This window comes from Rhea pennata, chromosome Z, assembly GCF_028389875.1.
Source record: "Rhea pennata isolate bPtePen1 chromosome Z, bPtePen1.pri, whole genome shotgun sequence".
NCBI lineage: Eukaryota > Metazoa > Chordata > Aves > Rheiformes > Rheidae > Rhea > Rhea pennata.
The window spans coordinates 9457626-9484887 of NC_084702.1; the positions used below are offsets into that span (position 1 = coordinate 9457626).

The window sequence follows — 27262 nt, forward strand, 5'->3', positions numbered from 1 at the left end:
CTAGGGAGTTGGCAGGAACTGGACTTTTGCCCTAGAGCCCAGAAAACTGTTTTCTTTTTTCTTTCTTTTTTTTTTTTTTCCCAGTCATTTTCAGCTGTGCAGCCAGAGCAGATATCTGAGTCAAATCAAGATTATCACACCTAAGCATGCTGCAAAGCCTGCAGGACAATTGACGCAGCCCTCCTCACCATCACTGGCATCAGGGCATGAGGAGTTCAGTCCAGGCTTGAGGTTGGGCATGCATAACTGCTGACTTGGAGTTGACATCAGCCACCTCGAGCTTTATCTAAGTAAATTACACTGCAGCAGAGGATTCAAACCCCTTCACAGATAGCATGAAGGTTTGCAGTCACTATGAGAAACTATCTGTGCAATCCCCATCAGAGATGACTCTCCCTGTCTAGTTACTGATCCACACTTTATCCAAATAGCTGGGTGCAAGTATTAACCTGCTTCTAGATTTGCTCTGAGGAGATCTCTGCAGCTCAGCTGCCAAAGCTCTACTGTTTTTTTTTTTTTTTTTTTTTTTTTTTTAAGACCTAATAATTCCATTCTTAACTCTTCACCTCTTTGCCTAACCTTGCTAGGCGTTGCAACCTGTCTGCATTTGACAAAGATGATGAAATCTTGTGTGCAGGCCATGTATGTGGAAGGAGAGATAGAGCCCAGCAAGGTGGCTTACTTTCTTTTCTGTCCAAATAATTCCAGATAGACATACTGCAGAGGAATGGAGGAGGAGGAGGACAGTCATTCACAGCTCATTAAAGCAGGGGATCTATGCCACAGAAATAAACCCACAGGGAAGGTGCCATTCTCATGTCCTTGTTACAAGCTTTTTTTGTATCACAAGACTTCCTGATCCAGTGGAGGCCATAGTAGCACTCTCCCTGTGAAGTTCCCTGGTCTCACAGTAAAGAGGGGCTCCAATTTAGCTGGTAGAGAGGAGAATGTAGCAAGCTGCAATAGAGAAACAGATCCTAGGAGGTTATCTTGCTGTGCTACTCACATCAGCTCCAACCTGGAAAGAGAGACACAATTCAGTAAGAGCATGTGTGCCCAAGAGATTTTAAGAGCAGTTTATGGATAATGTTGCTCAAAAATTGGATATCACTGTATGGGCCTCTTGCAGACTTCTTTGCAGGAGATCGAAAGCAGATTCAAAGAGATACCTAAGAAATGAATCTGATCCATTAATACCTCTACTTTTTCATGAGGCTCTTCACAAAGGTGTTTGGGGACCCCATTCCTGCCACGGATTAGTTAATTGACCTTGTGCCTTCCAGTTGTTTGCAAATTGTAGGAGCAGTTTAGGGAATCAGCCACTCAGGTTAATCAGAGAGTAAAATTAGAGGGACCTGATGCGCTGCCTATCTCAGGCCATTGCATTTCACTTAATCACCACATATCTAGTCATCCAGCAGCCCTGATATGAGGACACCAAGATGCAGAAGCCTTTTTTCTAGATGTTTATGTCACTCCCTGCTAGAAATGAAATCTGTGCTTAATGTCCAGCTTCTTTTTCTTTTTTTCTTTTTTTTTTTTGATTTCAGCTCTGAGCCACAGAGTAGCAGCAAAGTAGAGAGCCCTTTAGCATCCAGTGAAAGTGACTGCAGAGGCTGTCAATACTTGCTAGTCTTCCCACCAGAAACAGAACTCACCTCACGCTGTGGCAAGAGGTCCCTTTTGCACATGCCCATTACCTCTCAAGCTTGTACCTTGCTGCAAGCTAACTCTCTGAGGATGCCCTCTGCCTTGACACCACTACAGCCATGCTGGCCATGAGTTATGCAGAGCATAGCTCCTTCCCCAGGCTCTGTTTGTCATCAGCAGGCTCATGCACCTTGTGCTGCTAGGTGTCCAAAAGGAGCGCAGCAGCAATTGCTATCTCTGGCCAGAGAAAGACTACATTATTTAGAAGCCTGGATCAGATTGGATTTGTTTCTACTGACTGACCTGCTTAGCCTGATTAGGCCACTGCTGTGATCTTCACAAGCATTCTCCAGGAAAAAGATCTAGTATTAACAGTCAGTTCTTTCTTAATTTTAGGTGGAAGGTGTGGGTTTGCACCCCGATGATGGTCTGCCAGATGTTACTCTGGTTATTCATCTTCTCTCTTTCAATTTCTCTTTATATGCAACTTGTCAGATTTTAGTAGGCCAATGCTAATGAATCCCTCCACTGCAAGGCCAGAGCCTCCAGTGTTCAGAGGCACCAGAAATGAAGTGATTCCCATGGCATAAGGCTAGGAGACACCATCAAAAGAAAATTTTAAAGAACCAGATTCATTGAGGTTGAAAGGCAATCCAAGGCACCTCCAGCAATCACCCAGTCCAGACCCCATGCTCCAAACACAGTTAGCACAAGCAGGTTACCCAGGGCTGTATCTAGTTGGGTTTTGAACACCTCTGGAGATGGAGACTAAACAAGCTCTGAGAGGTGTTCCCATTCCAGTGTTTGTTCACAAACACTGTAAAAAAGCTTTCTTCTTCTCTATGTTTAAGTGGAATTTCTTGTGTTTTGATTCATGCCCATTGCTTCTTGTCCAAGTGCCTGATTCCATCTTCTTTATGTCCTCCATCAGGTATTTGTACACATGGATAAATTCTTCCCTAGCCTTCTCTTCATCAAGCTAAACTGTCATTGTTCTTTCAGCCTCTCCTCATATGACAGATGTTCCAGTCCTTTCATCATTTTCATGGCCTGCCACTGTGCTTGCTCTGTATGTCCAAATCTCTCCAGTACTGGAGAGCCCAGCACTGGACCAAGGATTCCGGATGCAGCCTCACCAGGGCTGAGTAGAAGGGAAGGATCACCTCCCTCGACCTGCTGGCAATGTTCTGCCTAATGCATCCTAGGATGCCATAGACCTTCTTTGCCATAACTGCATATTGGTAACGCATATTCATCTTGTTTTCCACCAGGACTCCCAGGTGGGCCCCCAGCAATACTGGTGCATGGCCTTATTTCTCCCCAGATGTAGTACTCTGCTCTTCCCTCTGCTGAACCACATGAGGTTCCTTTCTGCCCATCTCTCCAATCAACTGAGGTCACTCTGAATGGCAGCATAACCCCCTGGTGTACCAGCTACTCCACTGGGTTTTGTGTCATCTGCAAATATGCTGAGGGGGCACTCTATCCAGGTCATTGATTAAGACATTAAGCAGTATTGGCCTCAGTATTGGTCCTAGGGGGACACCACTAATGACTGGCCTCCAGCTGGACTGTGTGCTGCTGATCACAACCTTCCGGCCTGGGAGTTATCCGGTTTTCGGTCTACCTCACTGTCCATTTAGCCCATACTTCATCAGTTTGTCAATGAGGATGTTACAAGAGACAGTGTGAAAAACCTTAATAAAGTTGAGAGAAACAGAATCCAGTATTCTCCTCTGCATTTTTAATGAGATAGTATTTTTTTCTGCTGATTCAAAGCTAATTCAGCAATAAGCAGAACACTGATTGAAACTGTGGATCATGAGAGGCTCTATGTTACTGAGGGGCTTGAATCAAGTAAGCATGGCTTGCTAATGCCACCAGCAGTTATTTGCAGGTAAAGACTCTCTCACAATGGACCTGAGCAGGTAAGTCTGGTATTGCTTATGGGAGACTGACGTGACAGCCTTAAAAATTTCTTCCAACTTCCAGCCAGTTTAAAATTTTGTATCGGGGACCAGTGAGCTCACAGTGCCAGTGACTGTGGTTAGATTTCTGTGGCTGAGGAGCGGGCAGCAGTAATGTTTATCCTGCTGCTGCTCCTGAGAGACCTAGGCTTCCACATCACCAGCAAACACTCCGCTTAGCACTCAGAGATGTAGTGTCACAAAGCATTAGCACAGGCATTAAAGGGATAAAAAGCAGTAATCTCTCTGGAGTAGGAAACGCTGAGCATTTGAAGACTGAAAGAAGTTTATAAAAACACAGTTTTGACCTGTTGCCCATCTCCATTCCTGCTCCAGAGCCACTGCAATGGGGATATAGCAGTTGGATTAGAAAAATGAAGGCTTTGCAACAACAGCAGCTGCCATGGCAATCTGCCAGGAAACCCCAAAGGCTCCCCTGCTTCTGAATTTACACAAATTTGTAAACAGAGCCAAAGAGCACACAAACATATGGTGATGAGTACCAGCTCAGCAGGCTAAGGAGAGAGTGGCTGGGATATGCTAATAATTTCGTATATAAGAGGTCGCCATGAAACAGACCACATTGAAGAAGGGAGAAGTGAAGAAGGGGTGGAGAACCAGGTGCAAACACCTCGTGCTGGGTTATTTCAGCTCACAGGGCAAGGGGCCTGATTACAGCATGGCTGGAGCACACAGTACACAGTCAGCTCCCCAGGGTACACAGCAAAGGGTTATGCCCAAATCTCCCTGGCCAGGCCCTGGGGTGGATGGTTTACTGCACCCCACCAGCAATGGTACCAGCAGCAGTGGCCACCTCCAGAGTCTGGCAAAAGACACATTTTGGTAGTGACAGCTGAGGTTGACTGTTTAAAATGGAAGTTAAAGGTGAACATGACTTAAGTGCTAAGGATGAGGGACGGTGCAGGCAGTCATCCTTTCCCTGTAGCACAGGAATGTGACATGATACAGGGTATGAGAGAACAGCATGTTGGCTCAAAACATGGGTCCTCTTTCAAAAGGAGAATGTGATATGATATTCCCTAGTCTCCTTCTCGCAGAAGGACCTTACAAGGTAGGTAGAGGTTTACGTATTAAAATTATAACAGAGGATCTAAATAACTTCCTAGCAGGGAAGTCTGCTGAAACTGGTGGAGTAGAGAAACTGGACAGAGCTTGTCTGCAAAGACAGTGAAAACAGCACTCAAAACTGGCATGTTAGCAAGGCCACTGGAGCATCTCTGTTACATCCGCTCCTCTGGTTCTCCATGACCATGTAATATGTTATTCAAAGGCACAAAAGGCCCATGAAAATGACATGTTGGTATAACTCACCAAAATAAATAAAAATACCCTCCCCACCTTGCTAACTTGGCACCATCATACTGGAAAGCCACAAAGATCCCTTCAATATAAGAAAAACTGAAGGGAATACCAATTAAAGAAAGACATCTATAAACTAAATGGTATTATTAGCTTTAAAAGACATGGCTGCTGTGATGGACAGCAGCCTGCTTGCTCCAGGCTTGCAGGGTTCACTGGACACATCAGGGGACTGGGAAAGGAGGAACTAGTTGTTACAGTTTGTTGGGATTGTCAGAAAGTTATTCATCATAACCCTGTTAGAAGAGTCCCCGTGTCACTGTGAAGAGCTCTGCTCAAGTGTTACAAAAAGGTCACAAACAAGACGCTAGGAGGAGGAGTGCATAAAAAAAAAAAAAGAAGAAGAAGAAGAAAAAAGCTTTGGTCCAGAGTAATAATAATGCAAAGTGCAAATTCCTTGACAGGGACAGCTCAGGGACTACATACTCATGCTAGAAGGATGAATTTGGCCTCAGCGAACCTGCAATCTCTTAGCCTCACCCTGTTTGGTACAGTTCTTGGGTAGAGCCCAAGTAGCCACTACCCAGAGTACCAACACCTGTACTCGTTTTGGGGACAACCCCCCTGCTCCCTGAAAAGGCACAAAGAAGGGCTTTGGGTACTAGCAAGACTGGTCAGTGATGCTGGGTAAACACAGGGTATGTTCAGGTAATGGCACCAGCTCTGGCTCCATGGCTGTGGGAGCAGCAGATAAGAGCCCTCTGGCTGCTTTCCAAGAAGGTGCCCTTTGGCTTCAGAGCTTGGTCTCCCCACACCATCAGCATGAGGGTTGCTAGTTGAGGGGTGCTTTTACAGGGAGCCCCAAAGGCTGTTCCTACATAACACTCAGTTGTCCAGTTTTTCTGTGTGACTAAAACGTGATGGAAAAGCTCTGTCAACACCCCCACGGGCAGAATTAGAGATCTTTACTTTTGGGGAAACTGATTTCAAATTAAAAAGACATTAGGAGAGATTTTTCAAGCAAACAAATAACATGGACTGTGTGACCATCTGAATGACTGATGTTAACCATCTTTCTTTTCCCTTAGTCTCTCATCAGGGTGAAAGCCAGAGACGCTTGTACAGAGAGCTGCTGAGAAACTACAATCGTCTCGAACGGCCGGTGGTGAATGACTCCCAGCCTCTTGTAGTTGAGCTTCAGCTTTCTTTGCTGCAGATAATTGATGTGGTAAGTCCCTGGCAGTCTCTATTGCACCCATTCAGTGTAACAAATCTGATCTCAGGTGTAAGGATCACACATTTCCTCTCGGCCAGGCTAGTAGAGATAAATGCAGACTGGATTTAACCAAGCATCCTCCCTAAGTGCTAGAATACATGCTTTGATACTTTGGAGGAGTGAATAGCCTTCTAGACTCAAAGCCAACATTAGCTGCAAGTAGATTAATTATGCAGTTTTTCCTTTCATTTTAAACAGAAAAAAAACCAAAACCGTTTCAATAAATTAGAAGCCATGTGTTACTACAAATTATTAATGGCGTGTTATTCCCAGAACCATCCAGGATGCAATAACTGGAGACTGTGTGCAGTTTTCAGAGCTACCAGCACTGCATTTACACCTTTTCATTAGACATCATAGTGTTGTCTTCTTCATCCATCACATCTTTACCATGCACTGCAGTTGAAGGATCCTGCACTGAGATGAGGTTAGGAATCATAAGAGTGTGCGTAGAGCAAAATCTGGAGGTACACCCTTCCACTTGTCCTGACTGATCCCTCTGCAACGTGTTTTTGCAGAACTGATGACCGAACCCACAGCTAGCTGGATTAACCTGGGATGTGTATCATACACCATGTAAAAGAAAGGTGCTGTCTTCTCAGGGGAGTGACAGAAAATTCTCTGTATGTGGGCTAATCTACAGTTCATTTCTTCATGCTATACAATAGTAGTTTTATACAGAGCCCGTATCAGAGATACTTCCAGCACGGTCAGCATCACCTGAGCTATATGGGCACATTCAGAAGGGAAGTGTAGTGCTGTGGACAATTATTTGGTCTGGAGTGGGACACGTCTTAGTCTGAGGCTAACTTGGGGGAGAACTATTCCTGTCTGCTCTACACAAAGTGTTGCACTGGCTGTTTCTCCTTGTTGCCTTCCAAGCAGGTGCACCATGCACCAACTTCTGCAGTGGAAACGTTGTTCAGGACATTACAGCCAGTGCTGCTGGCAGTCAGTAATCTCTGTTGACTGACAGACTGGGAAGAAAACCAGATGGACAAATTTTTGGACAGACACAGATCTGAAGTAGGAGCAGCAACCTGCAAGTTAAGTGTTGTTTGGGCAGAATTTTTCTGAATTTAACTATCAGAAAGGGGAACAAACAGAGTTACAATGAGGGCAGTGAATCAAAGTGCTGACAAACTGCTATTGCCTGTCTAAGGAGGTCTCTTCTCCAGAACCTGTGTTCCCCAGCTCTGCAGGTAATCACACAACCAGGGAATATTTCCTGCTGGGGTCAGGGAGAGTGCTACCCTGCTACACCATAGCAGTGCAGGGTGCCAGGCAAGGTCCAAGCCTGACAGGACTTTATGCACCGTGCTCCCTGGGGGAGGAAAAAGAAGTGCCACACTGAGGGGAATATGGATATTAAGGTCTAAAAAAACCATGATATTGCACAATATTTCTGCTGCACTCACTGGAACATTTTACAAGTACTCACTAGGACAGGCATGAAAAAGTGAGGCTTTAACTATTTCCCTGTGAGGGAAACCAATATAAAGAAGAAAAATGTAAAGAAAAGAGCAATTCCCTGCTTACACAGAGGGACTCACTCTTTTGTCTTTACACAATCACTCTTTACATTTGCCAAGGCCTGAAATCACATCTACCATACACAAATCCAGGCTCCATGAAGTGGCTCTATGAAGTCTGTTTCTTAACCATACTGTCTAATAACTTAATCAAATCTAAATTCATCTTCTGCAGCCAACCTGCTGAAAATAGCACTTATGACAATCTAGATTCCCATTGCTGCATAGAGAGGGAAGATACCTCTGAGATTCCTGTAGTTTGGAGAACAGTAATAACTAGTAGTATTACCTAAAATACCACCTCTTCTTCTTCCCTCCATTCAAAGCATTACTGGGGGGCCAGTATGATCAGCTCTGCCAGAATTCCTGTTTCCAATTTCTGCTAGATACTATGCTCCAAATCTTGCTACAGAGGTATATTTTAGTGTGTGGCAGTGTGAGACATCTGCATCCCATTGAACAGCCTTTGTTGCTACAAGAACTCCTGCCAGGTGCACCACATGTAAGAGACCGGCCATTAGAGAAGTGCAGAGACGTGCTTTTCACCTCTCATGCCTTAAGAAAGTATCTAGACAACAATCCTCCTTTTAAATTTAAACAGCACATGGGAGGAGGTGCGCAGAGAGCAGAAATGTCTTATCACAGTCACCCCACCGCAGGGCTTGACTCAGTTTGTCTTGTCCTCTAAACGTAAGGGCAAGTTCATCTGGAGCTGTCTCATGTACACACCTGCCAAGCACTGTTTTCACCTAGAATTTGTCCCCTGCCCTTCCCTTGCCTCAGCAGAGATTTCTCTGGTGGTGTCTCCCACAGAGCCCCACCGAGCCCTGACAGCCAAGCGTGCAGCACCTCCAAGAGCACCAGGAGTGCGACTTCTGTTCTTGCTTTGTCCAAGAGCTGAGCCAGGCCATCAGACTGGAGTAGTTAAGAAACGAGGCATGACATTTTTCACAGTGAAGGAAAAGCAGACTGTTTTTCTTTGGTTCAATGTGATATGAATTTGCTAGGTAGTGACCACTTGTTATCGTGAAGATGGCTTGATTGCTCCTGCTGGCATTTGCAGGGGAGCATGTCTGAAGGGGTTTACATCCTTTATGTGTAATCACTCATGAGGAATTAAAACAAAATAGTTTTTATTTTCCAACTTTCTTTCTTTTAGGGATATTGTTCACTGTTACATTCACAGCCTTACTGCCCTGGATTCTCTACAGGAGAAAGTTTGATTAGTTTTCTAGGCCATGTGTCTCTCCAAACTGTAAGCTTAAATCTGCAAAGATAAAAAGAAAACAACCAGCCAACTTACAGAAGCATATCAAGAGTAAAATCTCAGTCTAACTGGAAGTGTATCACATTCTTTTAAAGACCCCTCTAAATAAAGAGCCTAATTTTAAGAAGATAATTGCACCATACTGCAGAGATAATAAATTCCTGAAAAGTCCTTTTCAAAAGCAAACACACCACTGAGGTTTCCAGTAATTACTGCATTGTCAGTACTCATTGCTATGAGCTCAAGCACAGGTGACATCCCCTGCAGCTCAGGCGTCTTAGCACAAGCCATGGCTGCCAGTGTCCAGCCCCACTCAGCCAGGCAGAGGATTCAGGCACTTGGTGCCACTGGTGGCAGGAGCTGGACCTGCTCAGGGATGAGAAATCTCTAGGGCTGCAAAATGGGATGGGCAGAAGGGAGATTCCAGGTACAGCCAGGAGAGGAAAAGAGAAGTGTCAGCCTGACAAAATTATAGCAAAAAGAGGACTGAGGAGGAGGACTGCAGAGGCACGGTGGATGAGAGGAGATTCGTTCAAAAATCCTTTGTATTTTCTGCCCTCTCTTATCTAGTCTCATCAAATTCTCTTTGGAAAGATTTATTCCAGTTTATATTCTAATGAAACCTGCTTCTTTGAGCTTGAAAGTCTGGTTGGTCTATTTTGCTCATGAGATGGAGCCAGCCTGGTCCTGTGTGTTTCCCCTCACATGGCTCAGTCCTGCAATGCTCTTCTCCTTCCTACTTGGTCCTCCCGCCGCAACCCTGCAGGTGTCAGGCTGCCCAGTACGTACCACAGCATGGCTGGTCTGGTGCTTTTGTGGGAATTTCCTCCTATTTCAGAGGGGATCACAGCTAGAAAAAGAGACTGCAAGTCTCCAGTGGGAAGCCACAAGAATAACAGGGGGACCCATCCCAACAACCCACAGTTGGCTCTTTTGCACTTTCAGAAGCTAAAAATGCATTATTTCACTGTACCTACAGTCCAAAAGCAAATGTTCTGTCTGGAAAACTCAGCACGCACTGTTTTGCTTTGATTACACAGTGGGTAACATGATTGCACATCCTACTGGTGGTGGGATTATCCCAAATGTGATCACATGCTTGCAAACAATCCCATTTCAACAGCAGAATTCGTCGCTATGACGTGTCAAAGCTCTTAAAAGATTTGGAAAGCAGCAAGGCAAACTCACAGAAGAGTTGACTGGGACAATAAAGAGCAAAGATTCGATCTATCTCCTGAGAAGATAACTGTTTTAAGCAGAATACAAGCCTGAATTAGCCAGTCTTACCTAGTGCAGCAGCTTTTGTCTTTGCTACCAAAGACAAAACCAAATTACTACGGTACAGGCTGGGTTTAAGCCATAGATCACACTGTTTTTCCCTAAATCAGAGACTACAGCTCAGCCTTGCAGGAATTTTTTTCCTCTCTTTTTTTTTTTTTTTTTTTTTTAAGGAAGTGATTAATGGGGGGACTATTTCTCGCAGCAGGCAGCTCTCTTCACCGAAGCACCTCAGCTTGCTGCTTGGGTTCCCAGGTGATGTGCTGCTTGGTTCGCAGGACCCTCGACCAAGCCCCAGGAGAGCCGGTGAGCAGCAGCAGCCCTTCTGCTGGAGCTTGCATAATTTGAAAGAGACTTGCCAGCGCCGAGGGCTGCCGGTCAGCGGGCTCCGGGCTGCTGGCTGTGAGCCTGCCCTCTCCTTGGACATGAGCTTGGGGGAAAGGTAGAAAAGCAGGAGGACGCACAGGCCAGCTGTGGGCTACGCACGGCCCTGGTAGCCCCAGGTCACCCAGATCATCACTGAGAGAGAAGGATAGAGGTAGAGTGAGGCAGAGAAGGGTCCTATTAAATCCACTTGACTTCAGAAGGAAACTCAGCCTGTTCATTGGAAAATGAGTTTATTCGTTATGGAAAATACTAATACAGAGCAGGCACTGGGCTCTCTTTTTAAAGTCTGGCTGAAGGCAAGAGATACCATATCGCTGCTGGGTATGTTTATTTATAATACTTAAAGTGATCCTGTTCCCTAGGACACAGGTGTTTTAGGGATGGTACAGCATACAAATTGAATAACAAAATTTTCAAGGGTTAAATTTTTAGCTCCAGTTCTCTGTTCCATTTCTAAACTGGCTTTGGAGCAGCTAGGTCACCCTCCTGCCCTGCCCCCTCCTCCTCTGCGTCCTCACGTGTCCAGATCTCTGCACTGGACATCATGCAGCAAGCCCACGTCAACACACAAGTGACTCAGAGAAACAAATATAAATATGCCAATACACATATACAGCCATTCACATATTATGCCGAATATAGCATCGCTATTCACTGGATTAAACCATAATCCTTATAGTACATCCTGTACAAATCTTTTCTGGATAAATAACTTCCAAAACGTAAGCTTGACCACTTAAGACTGAAACATACAAAGCATATGAAAGAGACACAATAATGGGAGGATTATTATTATAGGTATTTTGTATTTTGTATATTTATAAAGCATTGATGAGTGACAGGGAGATAAAATGACTCTTTCTGTCCTTCTGGATTAAAAGTATCTTTCTTCCCACCCCTGTGGATGCCCCTGTATTTATTTGTGTGTTTACTGAATAGCTTTTGCAAGGTATTTTTGCTCTGTTTCTCCTGGTATGGAACCTCCTCTACCAAAACATCTCTCTCTTTCCAGAAAGTTTCTCTCCACCAGGTATTGTGGTCTCATCCTGCTATAAAGCAAGAGCAAATTTGCTGAGACCAGAGCAGTGAAACTGATGCAAACTGGAGTAACTGAGATAGGAATCAGGCTGAATATCCTTATGTATTTGGAAAATCAGTAATTAGTGATCACTTGAAATTATTAAAATTCAAACCAGAAAAATTACAGAATGGTTGACAGCCCAGTAGATTCATTAAAGTTAAATCCCAAACTCTCTCTTACTGTGACAGATTTTGAACTCTGGGAACAAAAATTTAAATCAATTGGCCCCTTCATTAGCAAGGAAGCAGCTTGAAAAATGGGAATGCTGGGGCTGAATCATGGATTATTATTTTGACTGCCTTCTAAGTGACAGGCATTATTAAAATGTTGGTCCTACTAATCCAATTAAAAGCATGACACTTGAGTTTGCTAGCACAGTGAAGTTAGGATTCATGGGAAATATGGCTTCCCATCTAATACCTCTTACCCCACAGGCTAACGTGAAGCCCTATGATGAAGGCTGAATTACCTGCCTTTTACCCACTGCTTTTTCCATGGGCTCCTGCCCCACTCATGGCACGGAGTGGATGGGACTCAGTGGGCAATGATTCAATAGGTTTTTTGCCCTGTATTGTTCAGTATGCATCTCCATGTTTGGGTGACCTTGAATCTGATATTTCTTAAGTTTTCAGTATCTGAAAGGTTAATATTTTAAATCTATATGGTTTGTGCATAATTTCAGAGACTGTGGCAGTAATTGTTAAGCAAAAACTTTTTCCTTCTCTTTCCATCCCTCATTCCTGCCCTTTTACCTAGCTGATCCTAACAGAAAAAAAGCAATGCTCCATTATCAAATTTGAGAGCCTTGAATAGCTAAAATGTCTCAAAGAAAAGGTCACTGGAATTTTAATTTTTTTGTGAAAATGTATCTTTCCATTGCTGCATTCTTGAATGGTTTGTGTCACCTAGAATATCCCTCTAGACAGGGAAGGACATCCTCGAAGTGGTGAATGTCACAGGGTCTGGACAGCACACTGTGGCACCAGCCCTTGCTCTGGTATCTATAGACCCAGATCTTCTCCACGGTACTACCAGAGCATCACTCAGGGGTTCAGGTGGTGGCCATGCCTTCCCTCCCCTCTTCCACAACAGGTTTTCTCTTGGCATTAGAGCAAAAGAAGGGATTGCCTAGCCACATGTGCACACAGGGCATCAATGCACATCTCCTTAAGCTGCTTCTGGTGAAGCTGTCTGTCCCCAGCTCCCTGAAAGTCCTCTAGGGTGGCTGAGGGTCCACTCACCCTGGGAAAGACAGGCTGATGAGAAGTGAGCCTAATCCCATGTTCTCTGAAACAGGCCTGTATCACACTACTTTGCTGTGCTGCTGTAATAGCACATAAGCACAAGAAGAAAAAGCAAAGTCACCACTTGCAAGTAGACCAGGATTTTGTCTTTGATAAGAACTCACTGCTGACCTATTAAGGACCTTTCTTTGCTTTCTTCCCTGGGCTTTTCCTGTGACTTTGAATGTGAAAAAAAGCAATGAATAATGAATAACTTGGAATAACAGTTTATGTCTAGTCCTGTTCATTGAAACACCTGCCAACTGTGCACAAAACACATGGAGGGCTATTTCAGGATGAAACATTCACCCTGGAGATTATACAAACCACCTACATGCTATGCGCAGATGACTTGTAATTTTAATAGAGAACTGAGTGATTTTGGACTGTGGCATAACACTTCTTCCCCAAGGGTGCATGCCAATTCATCCAGACAGTTGACTAGAGAGCAAAACTGTGCTGGAAAGCCACGTGAACCCTCTGCCCCAGCCTGTGAGATTTCCTACAGAAATGTAATGTGAAGCAGCTGAGCAATCTGGTGGTTTCACATCTCTCCCCAAGACCCTGTACTGTTTTGGGGAAGGAGGATCCACTGAATTTGTGGGTCTTTGGTGAAGGACTGGAGGCCAAACAGGCTCACAGACAATGCCGGAGACTATAATGTGATGTACTTCATATCAATCTTGGCCTGCAGGCACTGCTGAGCAACTGCACTCTGAAAAAAAACTGAGGAACCAGAGACAGACACTCACAGCCCTGTGCTGTAGCTGACGGTCAAGTCATGCGTGCAGGGAGGAAACAAGTCTGCAGCATATGGCCTTTTTTCACAACAGTACCAGTGAAGATTGGGAAGAGCGGGAAATGAGGCAAAAATCTCCATGCTTGGCAGCGAGTTAGCACAGAGGCCAAAGGCAGTTTGTTCTTTGTGAATGTGGATCACCCTTAGGTGAAAAGCACTTAGGAGAAACTGTCTAGAGCCCTTAATAGCAGAAAAAGCCCAAAGCATCAAAATGTGAAAAGTGGGAAGGAGTTGTGTTCAGCCATGAGCTCTTAACTAGACCCCTGTAGCTTGACCGAACCAGTCCCTTCACATCTCTGTCCTGATGTGTACAGAAATGCTCCACAGACATTGGTAGATGTTTGCTTATCCCTTTTTTTATTCTAGTCTATCTCTGAATCTTTCTCAGTCCCTTTGTCTGGTCTCTAGGCTATTCCTTCTTTGCCCTTCTTCCTCCTGAAGATGCTTTGTTAATGACAATGAGATGAAATGCTTCAAAGTTGATGTTGCTGTGGAAGCATGCATTCCAACTTTTTAGACTCTTTCAGATGGCAAACCTTAAACACATGAGTATTTATACATAATGAAACCCCTGAAATACAGAGGTTGTCCTGCTATGCTGACTAACTGTTACCAGGGCAACCTAGGTTTCTCGGAAGATCTCTAGTTTTGTGGAACTTCAATGATACAGTGCATTAAAGCTGAGTCCTCCCTAATTATTTAAGTCCTTTGGGCTGGAGGAACATTTTAGTTAGTCAGCTCCAGGCTGTGGCTAGGTGGATGCTTCAGCAAAGGAAAGGACTGCATGCTGCAGACACAGATTGAGCCTACAAGCATTTGAAAGCCTCATCCATTGCTTTATTTTCTTGAGCTAAATCCAGTGCAGAGACTAGTGTCTCTGCCAGCAAAACTTCCTGAGAGAAAACTGTCAGGTCAATGCAACCTCTCTCTTCTACAAAAGAAACCTTGAGATATTCCTCCTATTTGCTCAGGCATGCAAATACCCGAATAAACAAAAAAGCAAAACAGAGTAGCCACAGATGGCCTTTGGTGACCTCTGATAGTCAGCTATCCAGTCTGGGACTTTTCAGGTTCCAGATATCTTCCAATAAGTCAAAGACTAAGTTAGCTTCCAAGGCTGTAGCTCTGCGAAAGAGCAAAGATTAATGATGTTGGTCACCAGTTTTCTGGTCCCTCATTAAAGAGATGACACAATATCATATGATGTGACTACTGAACCAGCAAGGGCTTTTTTTCTTTTTGTCCATGTATTATGGACCCAGATATTTAAGTGCCCAAAGGTAGTCATATTTTATCTGGATGGCGGTTTTAGTAAGGGGAGAGTCTACTGGCAGAGCCTGGTGCAAAAAGGTGTATATTCACATGTTCAAGTATGTGCACTGGCTTCTCAGCTGGTACAAGCCTGAGTAAGTTTCTCACTCTCTGTAGGTCAAGGGTGGCTGTAGGAACAGGCAGATGTCCAGGGGAGAGGATTAACTGGGGAGAAGATGGGGATAGAAAGGGGAGCAAGCAATAAGGAAAGGAAGGATTTAGAAGACATCTGTTGCACTTGCTACTGAAAACAGTACCAGCTTTTCCAGCTTTTGTAAATACCAGCAGCAAATTGATTTGTTTAGGCTGAACACCTACAGCCTGAGGGAACTGCTAGGGCAGTGCTGGGCAAGCAGCTCTGGGGAGCTTGTTGTCTCCAGTCTGCAGCCTCACCTGGGACCCTGGTGGGGACAGCTGCTTGCTGCAGTGAGAACGAGGGGCAGAGAGAGTCTGCTCAATGCTGAGGGAAAGTCATCCTGAAGCAAAATGCAATGGAAAACTGGAACATGAAACACACAGTACTGCAATTATTCAAGCTTTCTCCTGGGAAGAAAGGTATCCTGATGGCTGACCTTAAATTCCTCCATATGAACACAGGACACACAGTGAGGGAACTTCTTCCAGTGGTTCCCAAGCTGGAGAATTAGCTTTTATCTTGGCAAAGCAGTACCAGCCAGGGACTTCTTGGGACTGGGTAAAACAGATCTGCTGTCTGTGTTGTCTGGAGTACTTCGTTAAGAAACAGGTACAGCCCACTAGGCTGCCCACATCATGCCCAGGTATTTCGGAAATGCTGATGGCCCAAAGCTCCTGATAAAGGGAGCAGGAGCAGTGATTCTTCTGCAGCTCTGAAAAGGACAGACAACCAGCCCCCTCCTTCAAGACTAAACCATTTCTTTACAAGAGGCAAAGTTATGTGGCTCGGTAAATCACCAGAACTCCAGAAAAGAGAAGCTCCATATGCACCAAAGCCCTCGTAAGGCCCCTGCACTAAAATGTATATCCAATGTATTTCTTTCTTTGTGAATCTCGTATTTATTATCTTTAGCTATGCTGAAGATCTTTACCACAGACCATAGACTTCCTGCAAGCCAGGTACTCTGGGCAAACTCAAATCCTTCATGGGAAAGCTTTCTGTTTCACCTTGCAATAGGGAGGACCCAGCAGGCTGCATCTGTGCTGTCATCTGTGTGTTGATTGGTGCTGCATACTGAAATAACATTTTCTGCGCCTTGCTGTTCGTAAAGCCAACTTCTTTTGAATGCTCAGCAGCGTGAAGGCAGGAATGAGAATAGACTCTGGATAGGCATGAAAACAGCCTAAAGTGACATTTCTTCCCCCGCAAGGCTGAGAGAGATGTAAGAAGCCCAAAGGCCTGGTTAGACTTCATGTTTTACTGGCTGCTTTTATTAAAAGGCAAGGCAGAAAGACCATGTAGAGCATGGCTACACTGAAGATAAACCTGTGGCAACACTAACAGAAGAGCTCACCTTTAACTGCAAAATATACCTGAGAAATAGGATGAACATGATGGGGCTGAGCACAATAGTCCTGTGACAAAAAGCCAAAGAATACCTAAGACAATGTGTTTAAGCTACCTGAAATATCCATATACTCTGCGATGGCTGATTTTTGAAACTAATTTGATCTGAAGTGAAAGCTGATTACCAGGGTCATTAGCTTCTGAGTTTGAACAGGGAACTCCTAGAAGTGTAATAGGTGAGCAAGTTAAGGCAATAGAGTATTTTGTGAACTATGAAAGTCAGTCTTAGTTGTTTTTCTTTGCAGATGTGAAGTCTGTCAAGTAAAAAATGCTTATGTAAGGTAAAAAAGGGTTTTTCCTTGGAAAATAGGGCCCTGAGTAAAAGACTGCTGACCAGAGGCTTCTCCCCATGCAGGAAAGCCATTAGCCCTCCAGGTGTACATTGCACTTTAATGGATCCTCCTGTGGCTCTCACGAAGCCAAAGAAAAGGGCAGGGTCTCCTCCTCCCTTTCCCCATGGGGCGCAGTGGAGAATCCTTCCTTTTGCAGACCTCAGAGAGAGGAAAGGCCTAAGTGTTGCAGCTACTCTTTCAGGTGATCTGCAAGCCAGAGAGCTGCCTGGGAGGGAGGCATACCACAGACAGGCTTCAAGCTCATTCAGCAGTACTGGTGAGGCAGTGTCCACCTTGTCAGGGAATTGGTATTTAAGAGACTTCCCCAGGCAGCTCTGCTTCATCCATTAGCTCTGGAGTCTGCAGTCCTGCAGTGGTTTCTGCATGGCGTGCACAAGAAGTAAACCTCCAGGCCTCACAGAAGAAAACACTTGTCCACTGATGGAGCTGAGTGTGAGACTAGGCAGCTCATATCTTCCCTGGTGATTCATGGATAGCTGCTTTGTATATCTGCTGTGGGGGTAGTGCTGGACTGGGAGAGAAGGAGAGACCATGAATGCAGCTTGAGATGGTTAAACTCAAAATGTTTCCAAAATGAATGAGGTAGTTCTGGTTTCACTCCTTCTGTTAACCAACAAATACTGCAAAAAGTAGTATAATCAAAGGTCAGACCAATCCAGAAGCCCAGACTACTTCAGGGATATAGTGTACCTTGTGGTGGTGGAGGTCAAGCTTTTTGGATATTGAGTGCTAATGAAGAGTACAGGTGGCATGGACTCTAGGGGAGCAGGAGGTATGGTGGTGTAGCACACAGCTTTGCATAGAGGACACTGGCAATCACATGTACACTTATTTTGCATGTCTTCAGTAAACTCAGCTGGCCTCTGCAAGCTCCAGAGTATCAGAAAGTGACCAGCTAAGTGATTGCTTCTTCACTTCTGGCACCAGTTAGAGCTGCTTCCCTGTAGTCTCCAGATGCTGGTGTCCCCTTTCAGGATAAGCTAAGCTACATAATGCAGAATTTCTAAAGGAACAGCACCTTTCAGCATCCTTTCACTATTGTTTTGCAGTAGTAGCAAAAACAATGGAAATTCTCTCCAACTATTGTGTGCTGTATGGTACTAGATATCATCTTGTTTTGCCCATCTAATGAAAAGGAAAATCTTGTGCATTAGGTAAGGAGTCTCCAGAAAAATATCAGCCATTCTCTATGTTGTTCAGTTACAACAAATGCAGGAAGTTTTTTAGGTTTTGAGGATCAAAGAGAGCCATAATTGTCTGGGCCATGTGTCACAATTCAGTGATTTTGTGCTGAGCTCACAGTCTCCTTGATAGAGTTTGCATGCATTTTCTCCAAGGATCAGGGTTTTGAAAGGAATAAAAGAGTAATGTGTCCACCTGTGATCAGACTGTATTTTCTGGCTCATCCCTTTTTCTCTTTTCTCCCTTTCCCCCTTCTGTTTAAAGGATGAGAAGAATCAGGTGCTGATCACAAATGCTTGGCTGCAGATGGTGAGTAACATGTCTCAATAACAAGTAAAAAACCTCTTTAAGAGTAAGTCTGCCGCTGACCCTGTACAGTTACAGGTATGATCTGCTCTTGTGGGGGCATGAACTGATCTCCTGAGCAACTTGTGCTCTGTAAAGATGCAGCCTTGGAGTGAAAAGCTTGTGGGAGACTTGAATGATTGAGGTAATTCTGCTCTGACACTAGCAGCCAAACATTGCATCATGTTAATGGGCACAGCAGAATGGGCTGCTTCTTCCTCAGCTGTCTACTGGGATTTGCAACAGAAATTAGCTTTCCTACTGCAAAAATCCAGAATTCAGACAATCCTTTACGACTACGGGACTGTGCGTGTCCTGTTTCCAGGAGAGGCTGGCTGTGATTATAGCACCAGTGCCTGTTTCTCTGGTAGCCTTGCCATAGACGTTTACTGCAAGTCACCAGGTTTAGCACAAAACTTGTACCTGCACCTTTTTTGAACCGTGTGTGTTGTGGTTGAGGGGGAAGGAGCCTCAGAAGCAATGCCCTGAGATACAAAATCCACTTACCTGCCTGGCATAGTGAGGTGGTTATTAATCACCCTGTTCCCAAATCTTTGTAACAAATTAAATCATTTCCATTAGAGATGGCCAGACATACATGGACATTAGTAGTCCATGTACTACTAATGTTACCCAAGTTATTTCAAACTAGGCTGGTCCACCAGCCTCCTAGTAGATGCTCATCCATCAAGAAAAGGTTTGAAATATCTGTATTCAGGTGTTAGGCTTGTGGGATTAGACAGTAAATTACAATATAATAGCACACAACGTCCAGGCATAGGTTTGTAAATTCTTCTCCTGAAGAATTAAACCTTCTTTAATTATTAAAGCCTGTCACTGTAAGCTATATAACTACTGTCACAATACTGCATTACTATTGGTAACAGCCATTCTGTTCCCCTAATATTCCAAATAGGTTAGAAGATTTTTCCCAGGTCATATATCTGATATATGTATTCTTCAACAGTACTGGGTTGATGTTTACCTGTCTTGGGATCAGTATGAATACCCAGGGGTCCAGAACTTGCGATTTCCAGCTGATCAGATCTGGGTGCCGGATATTCTTCTGTATAACAGGTAAGCAGGATATGCGACAGCCAGCAGAGACATGGAACTACAGAACTAGATGCTGGAAATGAGCAATGCTCCACTAATACTCTGGGGCTTTTTCTACCTGGGGATTTTGCCTCCTTCTCTTCATTTTCTAAATCTCTTTGCATTACCTCTATTCTCCTCTAAACACTCCAATTTGTTTTTTTAATCTAAAACTGGATTCAGCACTCTAGCAAAGACTTTGCAGTGTGCAGTGGAGTGAGATAGTAACGTTCACATCTGCCCACATGTTTCCTTTAATGCATTCCTGAAGGAGGGGTTTCTGCTTGTATGCTCACTAACATCTTATTTCTGGACTTATCTTTTGATCCATCATAAACTCCAGACCTTCTCTTTCAGACTTACTGCCTCATCAGGTTTTCCTATATCTGTCTGTCTTTGTCAGTTTTAAGGGGGAGTATTTCTCATCATCTGGACTGAATTTAATTCTGTTGGTCTCTCCACTTTGCCAAGATCCGTTTTCTGATTTAAGCCCTCACTCCAAAGTTTGTGAAGGAAACTTGCAGTCACTTGGAAATTATATAAGGGTTATTCTTTACTTAAGCTTTAGTCCCTTCGGCTGGAGTAAAAGCCCATGATAACAACTCAGCCAGATTCAGTCTCTAACCAGCAGGCCTGTGATCTGGTCCCTATTTTTCTAGTTCAGTAAAAAAGCATTATGTGGCAAAGGCTTTCTGAAGTCCCGTTACTGCTCCCGTTACTATCATGTACAAGGTTTTCTCAGACATGACCAAAGAGCAGGTCACAGGGGGAATGAAGGAATTTTCCACACTGCTGCGTGACATCTCCTGGGAGCCTCAGGAATGGGCTACATCTATACCCAGCCACGTGATGGGCTCATGTCTGACTGTGACACAGAACATGCTCAGTAAAACGATGGAGTCATGTTCAAACATGACTCACCTGCATATAGCCATGATAAGCAAGGGGCTGCTGGTAAAGCCTCTGTAGAGGCTATAGGAACGCTCTGCATTTAACCTCTTCCCGAGGGATTGTCTGGAGTAAGCTCCCAAGCTTGCTCTCTTGAATATGGCTTTTTTTCCTCAGAATTGCTAGAATCCTAAAGAAATCTTTTTTTTCTTGGTCCCTTTCACCTGGTTTCTGCTCTTACTGTCTCAGTCAGTCTCCTCCCATAAGCCCCAGATCTAAAATAGCTTCCTGCCAGTGCTGGGTAATAAATAGCTTAAATTACGCTGTGAGCTGTCCGATTCTGACCTCAGTTCCAGGAAAGATACATCCTCCTGACTGTGTGGTGTTTGGAGACTTCTACTGGGACACTACCCCTGCTCATTTCTCTTCTGCCTTTGAGACATCACCGGCTCTGCCTCTCCCTTCTTCAAGGACGTTAGGACAAGCACCCACTGTACCTAGGCACAGACCAACAGTGTAAGATGGCGAGCTACTGGTGGGGGTGGGCCTAGCCATAAGACAATCCTTAATTCAGACATCCTGCACATTAAATTCTGACAAAAGGTTGTTGTCCTGTTGGCAGTTACTACATGCAAAGTCATATGTCTGTTGGCTCTTTCTTTATTTTGTTTTGTTCACATTGTGTTGCAGTGCAGATGAAAGATTTGATGCAACATTTCACACAAACGTGCTGGTGAATTACTCTGGATCCTGTCAATATATTCCTCCAGGTACACAGAGCATGTTTGTTTGCTTTAAATCAATTTGTATCTATTACAAATATTTTTATGTTAGAAATGAAATCCAAGCATTTGGAAGCAGTCTGTATGCAGAATTTTTACAAACCATCTATTATGGGACAAACCTGCTGAAGTAACTTAGGTCTATTACTTGTGCCCGGTTTCGACTTTATAAATGAATAAATATATTTCCTGAGCAGTTTGCTTCCAACATTCAGAGCCCAGCGGAGATACTGTCTAAAGTAAGCTGGTGTGCACCCTCATGGCACATTATTGCAGAGCGAGCTTTTACATCCAACCCAGTAAGCTCTTCTTGCGAGTGAAAAGAGGTGTGACTGACTACAGGAGGCATCCCTGGAGCAGTACTGCTCCCACAGCAAAGCCTTCTGTGTACTGCAGTTTTAGGTTGAGCTCATAACTCTTGAAGAAAGGAACCGAGAACAGTCTGGAGCTGGCCAGATGCTCATCCATACCATGCTTTTTAGGCATATTGCTGACTTCAGTGCTTCTAGGGTCCTGGAAGCTGGGATCTACCAGCAAACATCCAGGCTATTCCAACAGTCAGTTGCTGCTGTGAAAAAGAAACTTCTAAGCTTTATGAGGTAGCTGTTGATAGACCAGCTCCAAGCATGGCCACAGGTTTGATGGTGATCCTGATCCCTGAGATCACTCAAAGCACTCATGTGATTTCTCCGGGGCAGATCCATGGGTAAGGTTGCTCTCTAGAGAGCAACAGGCAACATGAAAAAATTGGCATTCTTCAGAGCAGAGCCATTTCCATCCCCCTAGGGTCTGTTTAGATAGATCATACAGGTGGTGCCTCTGTTAGGCAGATCTGGTGCCCCGCTAGTCTCTTTTCTGCCAAAGGAGTAGGAGAAGTGGTAGCATGGGCACAGACTGCATTTAGAGTGAGCAGTAAGCTTCATGGTGGAGAACTGCTTACTTAAGACCCCAAGGAAGGAGAAGCTAATGAATAAGGAGTAAAGCAAATCTGTTGTGCAAAGCACAGAAAATCTTTACTTAAACTAATTTAACTTCTGGTAAAATATTTTATCCAATCCATTTTTGAAGGAATATATTCATAATCAGCCTACTTAACAGCACCAAAAGCTCTCAGAAGCAGCCAGATTAATTGAGACACAGCAAAATATTGCAGAGGGGAAAAGAGAGTGTTCCCAAAGCTTCATGAAAGTTTTATTTCCCTTGACTCCAAGAGCAAGCACTACTCTCTGCTGCTCTCCATTAGAGAAACAAGTTCTGGTACATATGGCTAGACGGAGGAGTGGAGATGAAGGACAAGAATGGGATAGCAGTCTGTTGTTAAGGAAGGGAGCAGAGCCAAGATTCAGGAGAAAAGACTCCCTGCAGCCAGTCTGAAAAAGAGCCATGGCAGCAAGAGGGAGACCTACCTGAGCATAAAGGAACAAATGAGGGGGATCCAGCCACCCTAGAGCAGCACTGATTTTATAGGGAAATGATCACGAGCAACATCCTCAGCCTTTGCAACAGCACATAGAGACAATAATAAAGGACCTCTGCTTTGGAGATTTGATTTTCAAAGACACAGCTTGAGCACTTATTGAAGAGCATGAAACTCTCTTCAGTTAGGTGATTTAAAAGTGGGATTCACATTAGCGGGTGTTTTAGGAAGCAGGCAGAAACTATTATTCCAAACAGATAGGGTCAGCTTGGCATGTGAGATAATTTTCTGATGAAGTAGAAGCTACCTCTCCTCTGCCTTGGCAAAGCATGGTGAGCACGTGAGGTGAGGCGAAGGCTGTGGAGCAGCAGGCCCGTGAGTGAACCAGACACATTCAGAGTAAAAGCAAAGGCCCAGGTTAGTATATAGAAGATAAAGGCCATTAGCATGCAAGGTTTAGCATAAAAATACATGTTCAAAGGGACTGCAGCTCTAATTCAGGGCTTTTGTGCATGTCAAAAATTGAGTAAACCTTTAGGAGGAACTCCTTTAGAAAGCTTCCCCAGGCACACGCAGCAGCATCACTTGGACACTTACGTACTCTGTACCCCTACCCTGTCTTCTCCATTTGATGGACTGCACTCTGCACACATTTGATTCCATCTATTTCTATCCACAGGCATTTTGAAGAGCACATGTTACATTGATGTCCGCTGGTTCCCTTTTGATGTGCAGAAGTGTGATTTGAAGTTTGGCTCCTGGACACACAGTGGCTGGTTACTTGATCTACAGATGCTTGAGGCTGATATTTCTAACTACATCTCAAATGGAGAATGGGATTTAGTGGGTAAATTGATGGGCTAAAATCTTCAATAGTCTAATTTTCAATGGCTAAACCAGAGTATAGAGGAATGAGCAATCCAACCGAGAAGTTTGAAATATATAGGTGTTAAAAGCTCTTATGTAAAAGTCAGAAAAAGAAAAAAAGAAATCACGGATTAGGGAGAATTTTTCAGATACATTCATTGAAATGTCTCTGAAAACACTGTTCTGCAGAAGCAGCATGAAAGTAAGGGGAACAAGTATGTAGACGGAATCTGCTGGTCCCGATGTGTTTGAGCTGTTTGTCAGTACTAAATTTGGATGTTTTGGGGTTAAAAACACTATTTCAGCAAAATTAGAACAAGCTTTTACAGAAATGAATTCCTGTCACCAAGAAAAAAAAACAAAGTGTCTCTCAGTTCATGCAAAAAACTTCAGCTCGGGATATTTCTGTTCTCTTCTGTGCCTCAGAATATACCTGTGCTTTAAAAGAGGATCCTGTGCCCAGAATCAGTTATTCAGAGCTAGCGCCTAGTGCCTTACTATGAACTCATTTATATAGGTATAAATCAGAAGCAATGCTATGGAAATTGGCAGAGCGTAGACTATCCTACAGAGAACTCTCCCTTGGAGACAGGACCTTTCATCTGCTAGTACAAATGTGCAGACAAGGAGACCTCATAAAATCAATTTCAGAGCAGTCGTGGCTTTCATGTACTCCTTTATAGTGGATATTTCTGTCCAGTAGCTTTGTGTGTCTGATGAAGAGACTGGTCTTTGATTTATCTCTCTTCATCCCAGATAAGGTATGGACAGAGCTGACCCTTTGCTGGCCCATACAACTATAGCAATAGTTAATGCTATAAGCCAGCAATGGCCATATATTTATGGAGATTTTACCACACTCCTGCCAGAATATACACATCATAGGATCTTCTGTAATGCAGACAGAAGCAAAAAGAAGGTGAGTAATGGTGGCAGCAAAGGTACAAGATGCTGAGCTCTTCCAACTTGCCCTGATATTTTCTCTGCTGCCACCATCTCTGTCAAGTAGAGTCTTAGATGTCCCTGCCAAACAAGGTCTTATGCACCCTGGTCAGCTTAGCCAACCCACAGTATGGCTAAGTTAGACAGCTATGTCTCTTAAGCCTCAGAGGTGACAGACTTTAAGCTTAACTCAACACCTCCTTTGAAAATAGAAGTCATATCACATTTGTTTTTCCTAATGAAACAAAGCAAATATTGTAAGAGAACGACAGGAAAATAACAACTAGTGGCACCTGTCCTGCTGAAAATCTGCTGCGTGGGCTAGTGAATATGACATTGCCTCTTTGTCACTGTTCCCTTGGTGCAGGGTGGCAGAAGGTATGTTTTGCTGCATTATCCTTTGGCCACTATTTGCCAACTTTCCTCGTTGGGTTTGGGATGGTCAGAACTGTGTTCCTTTGGCCCAGATGAATCTCTGTGGCTAAGTCACATTCTGATTACTCAGAAGACATGAAAATAAACCTCAGAAAGCCCAGAAGGAGAATCAGGAACAGCAGGAACCTTGCACAGCTGCCTCAGAAGCTGCAGAAGACACTGAAATACTGACTAGCTTAACCCTGTAGTGATGTATTTCAGCTTTTAAACAACATTGAGCTGAGGAAAAAAGACACACACTGCCCCTTCTGCCCTTTAATCTGTTCACCACGTTTTCATCCTTGTGGCCATAGTGCTAGAAAATGACTTTTGCCTGGAGTTTCTCTTCTCTCTTATCAGTTGCCACAAGACACTTCAGTGCACTCCTGAGTCTGACACTTGGAACTACTGAGCAGCAAGAGACCCCACGGAGGTTGAGGTGCAGAGAAATCTCTTCCTCTTCCCTCAGCCTGAACCTCAGGAGTCAGACAAGATACCTGCTACAGTTTGAACCTAGATTGCCTGGGGGTAGTTGTAGCATGCTCGTGCCTCTACACTGGCTCCTCTGTGAGAAAACAGGTTGTTCAGTGGCCATGATAGGGCTCAGTTTGTCTCCCTTTCCTCACTCTATTGCTGGCCTCAGGCTTAAAGTGAAAATACTGAAGCACCAAAGGTAGCTGCTGCTGCCTGTGCCAGCAACATCCTCTGTAGGGCTGGATTTGTTCACGGCCAGGGATAGACCATGTGATCCCTGGAGGTCCTTTCAGCTCCAGTGGGAGACCATGGGGTCAGAGGTGCCATAAACCACCATGTGCTTGAGCCTTGAGGGATGTCTGGCAGTCTTGTACCTCTCCCCACCACTCTGATCTCTCTTCTCTACAGGTGTCCCAGGAAAGAGGAATGAGATATATTATGAATGCTGTAAAGAACCATATCCAGATGTGACATATACTGTCACCATGCGCAGACGCACACTCTACTATGGCTTGAACCTACTGATTCCCTGTGTTCTTATATCTGCCTTGGCATTGCTTGTTTTCCTATTGCCGGCTGATTCGGGAGAGAAGATTTCTTTAGGTAAGTGCTAAAAAATTCATTTCCTGCCTAAGTCTTCTTCATAAAATGAGAAATAAATAGTGCTTGATAAAAAATATTTCCCTGGAGGAGCATCTGAAGGGCTTGTTTGGTTGGAGAAACCAGGGTAACAGCTTTCTGTAAGACATTCACTCATACTGTGCTAAGTACTTCTACTGACGTCATCCTTTTGATTTTATCCTGGAATGAGGCAAAACTTTTCACTGGCACAGACGGCAATGATAGTACTGTCTCCCCTGCCACTCTTTTCCTTAGTGCATCTCAATCCATTTCACAGCTGATTAGCTCCTTTTTTCAGCTAGGATATACTAAGAAACAGAGAGGGGCAGTGGCTCTCTGAGGGTCATGAGCAGCAGTGACCGGACATTGGATTCTCATCTTCCATGTCGCCAAACCCCCAAACTGCCAAGCTATGAGTTCTCCATAAATGCAAAGAAGTGGCAGCCAAAGAAAAGATAAACACAATTTATTATCATTATATGTGCTTCCAAGAGCACACATAAATGACAGGGGAAAGCAGGAAACATGCAAAACTGGCCCAGGTGAGATCTTAATTTTTGTATTGTGCACAAAACTGGCAAGGACAAAGACATTCAGAAAGAAACAAATGCACCGAGGCTCCATAGAGCAATTGGGGCAGCCAGGCTTACCCAAAGTAAAATAGGAACTAAGAGGAATAGGACTCCTGTCTATAAGAAATGGAGTGTCAATGAAAAGAATTATTTGAGCTAAAAGGCAATACAAAGAAATAGGGATAATATTCATGCACGCTGTGAAATGAAAGGTGATTTCTCAGTACCAGGACAGCGAGTTTTTGCAACAGCCTTTCCAGAGGGAACAAATAAACAAAGAGCTACATTTAAATCAGATTGCAGTTTTATGGAGGGCATTTACAACAAGCAATTGTGACTGTGAAGTCTCTGCAAACTCTTAAAAACTAGCTGAGCTTTGCTTGAGCCCAGTTTTACCAGACCAGTGTTTCATTTAGCTGCAAAGACTTCTCTGTTACTTTAAGGAATAAGGTTTTGGTAGTAATTCAGACAAGGGAAAAGAAAGCGGATAAAGATGCATCCAAAGATACTCTCACTTGGTAGAAGCTCTCATCTGTCTTGATAAGCAGAAAACCATGCATTTGGCTTAGCTGTAGATCAGGACAAGGCTATATTTATCAGCAGAGACATCACAGGA

General features: G+C 44.1%; 1 protein-coding gene across 1 annotated transcript in view; it reads left to right on the plus strand.

The window, feature by feature from the left end:
• Positions 1–27262, plus strand: part of LOC134153550 (neuronal acetylcholine receptor subunit alpha-7-like) — a 55920-nt gene that overhangs the window by 11300 nt on the left and 17358 nt on the right. The window contains exons 2-7 of the mRNA XM_062599828.1: positions 6026–6165; positions 18494–18538; positions 19542–19651; positions 21248–21327; positions 23436–23603; positions 25862–26056. Of these exons, the coding sequence (XP_062455812.1) occupies positions 6026–6165; positions 18494–18538; positions 19542–19651; positions 21248–21327; positions 23436–23603; positions 25862–26056 (738 nt within the window). The remainder of the gene's footprint in view (positions 1–6025; positions 6166–18493; positions 18539–19541; positions 19652–21247; positions 21328–23435; positions 23604–25861; positions 26057–27262) is intronic.